Source organism: Perissodus microlepis, chromosome 18 (assembly GCF_051167445.1).
Source record: "Perissodus microlepis isolate ML-2025 ecotype Zambia chromosome 18, ASM5116744v1, whole genome shotgun sequence".
Classification (NCBI taxonomy): Eukaryota; Metazoa; Chordata; class Actinopteri; order Cichliformes; family Cichlidae; genus Perissodus; species Perissodus microlepis.
Genome location: NC_140478.1, coordinates 9,968,826 through 9,977,024, shown reverse-complemented (window position 1 = coordinate 9,977,024; position 8,199 = coordinate 9,968,826). Strand labels below are relative to the sequence as shown.

The 8,199-nt window shown below is 39.7% G+C and overlaps 1 protein-coding gene across 1 annotated transcript in view; it reads right to left on the bottom strand.

Moving 5' to 3' along the window:
* Positions 1-2,068: 2,068 nt before the first annotated feature.
* Positions 2,069-8,199, bottom strand: part of slc1a7a (solute carrier family 1 member 7a) — a 41,231-nt gene continuing 35,100 nt past the window's right edge. The window contains exon 11 of the mRNA XM_084912836.1: positions 2,069-5,462. Within this exon, the coding sequence (XP_084768962.1) occupies positions 5,196-5,462 (267 nt within the window). The 3' untranslated portion in view covers positions 2,069-5,195. The remainder of the gene's footprint in view (positions 5,463-8,199) is intronic.

Below are 8,199 nucleotides of genomic sequence, written 5' to 3'. Positions count from 1 at the left end.
ATCAGAACTGCAGTATTATATCGTATTTGAATAAATAAATGTGATTCTGTATGAAACAGTCACTACACAATGTAAGTAGCTACACCCAGGGGTTAAAGTGGGATTTGACACATAAAATTTGGTGTAGCAAAGCAGCATCCATCCATCCATCCATTCGCTTCCGCTTCTCCTTTTCAGGGTCGCGGGGGGCGCTGGAGCCTATCCCAGCTGTCATAGGGCGAGAGGCGGGGTACACCCTGGACAGGTCGCCAGTCTGTCGCAGGGCCAACACACAGGGACAGACAACCATTCGCGCTCACATTCACTCACACATTCACACCTAATGGCAATTTGGATTTTCCAATTAACCTATCCCCACAAGCTGCATGTCTTTGGACGGTGGGAGGAAGCCGGAGTACCTGGAGGGAACCCACGCAAACACGGGGAGAACATGCAAACTCCACACAGAAAGACCCCGGCCTGATGTTGGAATTGAACTCAGGACCTTAATGCATGCGAACTGTATATAAGCTTTCTTGACTGCTTACCAACCGTATTCAGTATAAAGGTGGAATTTTTATAATCACACTAAAAAGCCTCATCAGTTAAAATACATTACTGCTAACAACTGCTATTCAAGTCTTTCTAAAAGCATGTCCTATTGGTCGTGAGCAACCTTAGAAACATCTCTGGTCATTTATTAGGGCAATCTTTTTAAAGAATAATAAAAACCGCCTTTCATTTTAGTGGTCAGTTAGACAAGCTATTCACTTTATGCTTAATCTACATCCTGAAGAACCCCCACCTTGATTGACACGTGGCTGTTTGAAGTTCTGACTACATAAAAGATGGTTGTAGCCACATCATTGACATCACAAATGAATTTTAGACTCTCTTGAAGGTTCAAATTTAGAATTTTGGCTGCTGCCATGTTGAGGTTTCTTTTGGAACCAGTTGTGAAGGTGGAATGCTAATGCAAACTGTACGGGTGAAGTGCACAGAGACAAATATCAGCTAATTTGTACCGACTAACAGACTACTGAAACACAACCTTCTTGGTTGGTCTGTACCACACAGTAAGTCATAAGCATTAAATATGTTCCAAAAGGCCATAACAGCACAGACACACACAGTGAAGAGCTCCAGTATAGTGGATGAGGCCTAGAAGACTGCGGTCAGTCAATTCAACGACACCCCACACTCAGATATCCAGGTGGATAGGTTAAAAACAAATCACCCCACTCAAGAGGAAACTAAGGCCAAAACTGTGTCAGGCTGTAAAAATTAGTGTTTTAATGTTGTAAAGAAGGACATTTTAACATGGGAGTCTGAGCAGTGGCTCTCTTTTAGAACCAGCCTGAAGTGGGACATAGAGTAGCTACAGTTTTTCTAACTCCATGTTGTCTCCGTTTTTCATCTCCACTGTTGCCCCGTGGACATGTGGAGACTGTGCAGGGATGATTTTCCTTTCTCAGTGGAATAAACGACGTCAAACTGCAGCATATTAAAAACAAACTTGATGTTATTTTGCATGAATCCACTCATTTATTTAATTACTCACTAAATGAAGAGGCCAGACCATCAACCCACCATCCCGCTTTAAATCATGACTACACCTCCACATTTTTACCACATTGTCATCAATTCCTAAAATTTGGAAGCTGTGGTTTCCTGAGCAGGTGCCAATGACTAGAACCTCGGGGATGACACCTGTCTCATTTAAATCTCTGAGGGTCAGCTCGCCTCTTTTGGTACTGAAGTGTCTGGTGTCATCACGGCAAAAATGTGAAGAGCCCTCTTCAGAGAAAACATTTTGGATTCTGTATAAATTGGCAAAGGAATTTAAATGTTTCTCCCAATTATTTGAAATAATAAGCTGAAGTACATTTTTTCCCAAAAGACGCATATTTCATGCAGTGAAATTTATGTTGAGCAAATAATTGAAAAAGTCATTTTCCTATGCTTGTATGCAAGGATACCGCACTCAGTTTCAAACAAACATTCAATGTATAGCTTAAACTCTGTTTTGCAAATCCTGTGCTACAGATAATTAATTCTTTAGTGTATTAAAGGCCTAAAAACGCTATGCTTGACAGTCACTTGGTGCACATCCATATGAAGATTTTAGTTGAATCTCAATAAACCCAGTTTGTCATGAATGAGATCAAAGGCCTCCTATAAGTTCTTCTTTTAATGTTGCTGCTTTAATGCTGAAGCAGGTTCAGTATTTTTCAAGCTTCCACAAATTACACTAGCAAAGTACTTTTCTGAGCGCGTGCGATAAGACACATTTATAAAGTTACTCCCAGTTAGACCAAATTGTAAAAGAATCGTCACTTTTACAACACAATTTATCCTTCAACGACATGTATAATACTTTTTGAGTATAAGTTAGGAAACTCTAAGAAAAAAAGTATACATTTTTCACCTATATTTAACATGTAAATAGTGATAAATTAATGATGTATGTGAGTGATATTCTTATAATAGCAAGGATTTAATTTCCCACTGACAAGGGCAGACATTGAAAAAAACAAACAAACAAAAAAAAACAAGGCGAGAATATTCCTGTTGAACATCACAGACGTCCAAACTCATCTCTGAAATAGCAGGACTTCCGTTAATTTAAGAGCATTAAATTTCAAGGAGCAGAAGAACTTTGATGAAAACTTACTGTCAAATTTGTGCACACGCACGAAACCCAGTTTTCCTCTCTTAGTTTTTGTCAGTGTGATAAATAAAGGCCCAGTCTATCCTTATTTGACAGGTCAGTTCGAAAATGGTTTACAGCTGGAAGGTAATGTCAATCCAGCACCTTGTATAGGTTTTCTATTAGTCTGATATCTGCTGACTATGAAGGTCTTAGCACATGATTTACATCATATTCATACTCAACAGACATTCAGTGAGTCCTTGGTTATTCTCGTCCTAGAAGAGACCGATCTCATCATACTATTTCTTCACAGGATAAAACTGAATAGTTTGTGGACCCTTATATAGGATTCTTTCACACATGTGTAGGACTTTTGTTGACTACATTTTCTACTTTTATGAAATAATGCTTCATTTTTAAGTACATTTTTGGGCTTTGCAGGGTTTTATTTGGTGGTGTCAATAAACGACAGATGGGATTTTGGGTAGAAAGAGGGGGCATGAGATGAAGATAATGGCCTGCGGCTCCAGATGAACCCAGGCTACTGCAGTAAAAATAATTTTTACTTGCAGTTTTCAGTCCTTGAAGTACCTGAATGGTTTTTTAGTGGTCCTATTGATAAAATCCAAAATACCTCACATCTGTACTTGTCAACAAATAAATCAGGCAGTGCTGTCTGTCTATATTTTTGGATATATTTTCCCATTTCTTTTCCATTTTACAGAGTTGGTACATTTTCATAAATAGTGGACTACAGTGAAATGTTTCTTTAAAACATATACAGAATGGCAGCCTTTGCAACATATTGATATGATAGTAAAATCTACATTTTCCTTAAACTTTAAATACCTACATGTACAGCATATATCACATAGAAAGTTCATTAGAGTATGAGCTGTTAACTTGTGTTGATTTGTCTCGGCTGTCTGAGCGCACATCAGCATCGCGCCGGTCCCAGTTGCTTCTCCTTTGGTTGTTTAAGGCAAAGAGGGAATAATAAAGTGGGATGCAAAGATAAAGTGGCGTGACTTCAACACAAGGACAAACACTCGTCTTTGTTTTCAGTGCGATCTCCATCACCGTTCTGCCTTGAACACACACCACTGGAGGTATGAGGCAGAGGACCCACTTAGGCTAAGGACAACAAGGCAGAGAAGAGCAGTATAAGGAAAGTTGTGGCTAAGAAAATATGGGAAAGTGAAAAGAATCACAGTGGTTTTTCGTGTTTTTTCTTAAACTTTCAAATAGACATGGTTTAAATGGTGGTGGAGGTGGAGGGGTTCAGTGCAGAGGAGCACTGGCTCTACTGTGAGCCTCTACAGAATGAACAAGTTCACTGGAGGAAGCTCGTTTCCACAACTTGTATTCACAATCTCATTCTTTTGGTATCCACTCAAAGCCTGTGACGATAGGTGACTGTTGGAGCATAGACTAACCAACTGATCAATAGCTTTACTTTAACACTTAGCCCTCTCTTCATCACATTAGACTATCACATGTTTTGCATCACTGCTGATGCAGCATCAATCCATCTGGCAAGCTCGTGTACCATGGCCTCAGACCTGTAGGTGCTCATTTTTTTCACACTCAGCTGTGACCTGCCCTAGTGCATACTGCAGGTCAAGGCTCGAGGAAGCCATCAAAACCAGGTCATCTGTGATTTTCTATAAAAACCAAACCACCAAACCCGACACCCTCAGGTGGGTCTAGAAATTGTGATAATAAAATTATGAATAGAATCGTTCACAAAGATGCCAGAATCCACCGCCCACTGGGAACGAGCCCGATTGCAGTACACGGAACTAGAAAGCCCACCAACAGCCCCCTGATATCCCATAATCCCAAATCACCCGTCACAGTCAAACGCCTTCTGTGGTTGAGCTTTATATTTCTAAAATATGGACTTAACTCATGCATTTGTGCGTTTGTCTAATAGCTATAGCAGAACTGTTTTGTTGTTCCGCTGTGTCTTTTTGTGTTGAAAAATGTACCAAATGGGGAACTTTATGCCCTGATTTATCATAAACAACACAATGGTCAACAAAAAGAAGAGAGAAATGTAAAAAAAGAAAAAGAAAACCAATATTGTGCTAAATACAAACCAGATTAGAAAGCATAAAAAGAGACATAAGTTGATGTCCGTTTGTTTTTTGTCTGCAGTCCACGGAGGAAAAGGTGCCTTTAAATTACATTGGATATAAGTTGGTTGTGTTCTCCATATGCAGTCCTTTAAGACTGCTGATCACAGTCAGTCCTCACACAGGGTCTGTTCTTGATTTAAAAGGTCCTTCAGAGTAGCACACGGCCACTGCTGCTACCCAATATATGTATATATATGATAAATATGTACACACACAAACAAACAATCAAATGTGGGTCATCATTTGGGTTATGTAGGAAAAAAAAGTCTTTTTTCCCCCCATGCATACAGCTACTCATGGCTGCTTTCACTCGAGGGGATAAGCATGTGAACTCGGTCACCTCGGCTCTTTAATGCTTCGTCCTCTCCTGCTGGTCCTGCAGTCATGGATGTACCGGTAGACTCTGACAGAGCGACCGTTTTTTACACATTAGTCTCCAGCCCGTTCATGTCAATGGAACAGTGGTCCTTGTCCCTGTGTTCTCTCTTGTGGTGAGAGGCGTGAGCGTGCTTCTTCTTCTCTACAGGTCGAATCCCCTCCTCCAGCTGGATCAGGCGAGCCACGTCAGGGGAAAGGTGGTCCTGCTTGCTGCCCGGTGTAGGCGGCTGGTAGCAGCCGTTCTTCTGGTTCTGGTAGTTCATCATCTGCTGGATGCTTATCATGGGTTTGGTCTCACATATAAGAGGCACCTAATGGACATGAGAATGAACAAAAAGAAGTGTCAGAATCACTTAATAAACAGGCAACACCCATGAGAACTAAAAAAAACCAGCAAATTAAAATTGTGAATGAACTGAGTTTTTATGCAACAGGAAAGGATTTTATGGTCTTATTGGCCTTATTCAGCTCCCCTCACCCCCACACTGTAAAAAAAATCGTGATATAAAAGTATTTTACTGTGTATTTTACAGTTTTGTACTGTTCTTCCAGAATATCATTAAATTCACATAAATAGACTGTGATTTCACATGTCAAATGTAAATTAACGTAAAATCACTGTAAATGTAATAAAACATAATTTTCTTGTTTTTTAAATGTATCTGTCTGTACATATGCATATTTAGATTGTTAAAATACATTCACAAATGCATCATGATTTCACAAATATTTGTCCGTTATTTGAAAGATTGAACTGTTAAATTCAAATGTAATGCTATGGAAAAATATATAAAATGATTCTTATAAACTTTTTTTTACATCAAATAATCATTATCATTATTGTTATTTAAGGCGATCGTGTCTCAAGAGTTGGCAGTTCGCCTTGTAATCAGAAGGTTGCCGGTTCGAGCCCCGGCTCGGACGCTCTCGGTCGTTGTGTCCTTGGGCAAGACACTTCACCTACTGGTGATGGCCAGAGAGGAATTATAAAGTGGAATTGTAAAGCGCTTTTAGAGTCTCATAAAGCGCTATATGAATGCAATCCATTATTATTTAAACCAACTGTTAACTGTATATTTCTGTACATTTAAGTATTATTATTCATATTGCCTCATTCATTGACCTTTTTTATAGGTAATTTCATTGTTTAATCACATTAAATTGTTCCTAATTTAATGTTTAAAAGCACTTGAAAAAGGCAAAATCCCATGTAAAATTAGGGCAACAAACTGTATTGTCATTACTGAAAATAACCGTATTTTCATGGGAAAGTTATTTTCTGTTATTTTACGGTATTATTTTGGCGCCCCAGCTGCTGGAATATTACTGTTTTTTTAGGATTTTTTTTTTACGGTGCACCTGGTCATGACAGATGACCGCCCCTCTCTGACTCTGGTTCTGCCGGAGATTTCTTCCTGCTAAGTCAAATTTATTCATTCTCACACAACAGCTGATATATCCTGGGCAGTTTAGGGTCCAGGGTCTTGGAAGGGCCAGGGATTTAACCCTTTAAAATTATGAAGAATGCACTCTTTATCTTGACCACAGATCCTAAAAGGTGCATACAGTATGTGCAAAAGTTTTGAGCCACCCTTCATTTCTTTTTATTTTGTTTCCAGTGGTTTTGTTTAAGTGGTCTTGAAGAATAGTTCTTCAGGCTTTCTGAAGGTCTTCTTTGACTGTTTTTTCACTCCTTTTCAATCCAGTCCTTATAGCTGACCATTTTCAATGGATTTCTTTTATTTATTAAGCCACTTAACACAGACTCATGTATCGTTTAAGTGTCCTGTGGACTGGAATCCTGTGCATTCTGGTCCCTACAAATGAAAGATACTAACATCTTCATCTCCAGTGTTCCAGCTCAGCCTACTGCATTTCAGTTTTTTGTGCAAGCGTCTCCAAACCATACATAATAGCAGGTCTTACTACCATATTGTAAACTTTCCCATTTACATTTGCTGCTGTGTGCAGGTGAGATTAGGAACTATAGAAAAAGAGACATGCTCGTAGAATGACAAAGTAAAATAAGATATTTAAAGAAAGACATTAGCAAAGAAAGTTGGTTAGTCGGGGAGACGAAGTAGACAGGAGTACTGGGAGGCTGGCGTGTGGCAAACACAGGTGGCAAATGCAAAGAAAAATGCTTATAGGGATTTTTATGTGAGGCTGGACTAAGGAGAAAAGGACTTGTATCGATTGGCTAGATGGAGAGATTGTGCTGGAAAAGATGTGTTGCAGGTTAGGGTGATTAAGGACAGAGCTGGATATTTACTAATGAGTGAAAAGTGTGTTGAGAAGATGGAAGGAGTACATTGAGAAGGTGATAAATGAAGAAAATGAAAGATAGAGGAAGGCACATGGAGGACAGTTAGCGCAGAGGATTAGTGCGGAGGAAGCAAGGGCAGCTATGAAGAGGATGAAGAGTGGGAGGGTGGGCAATAAACCCATCCATGACCCAGCGTTAGAGGTTCTTGTCCAATATTTTCTGGTACTGGCCCCTCACTGTGGTGTAGCCGTCTTATATTCTCAGCAGAAAAACAGCCGTAAAGCATAATGTTTCCACCTCTGTGCTTGACTGTGAAGATGGCATTCTTTGGGTTATACTCAGCATTTCTCTTCCTCCAAACATGATTGGTGAGTTGATGCCAAAGAGCTCGGTTTTGGTTTGATCTGACCATTCAGATGTTCACTGCAAAAATTAAAGACAGAAGTGTGCATGTGCCTTCTTGAGCAGCAGGACCTTGTGGCAGAGAGGTGCACAAGTCTTTGAGGGGCAAGTCTCAAGTCTGTAATGGATGAAAGTGACGTTCTATTGTCAGATAAACACCAACTAGTCCCCCTATAACAATTTGTTATGTGTTATATGGCTTGTGCTGTGTTGATGCGCCACAGCATTTAAAGTGATGAGAGCGTACTCACTTAAGAGGGCTGTTGCAGTTAAAACGAATAAACACAAGTAAAGCAAAGTGAAAAACTGCTCAGTTGAAGTCGATAAATTTACACTTCAAACTTTATTGCTTGTTACAACCGGATGCAGGATGTTAACTA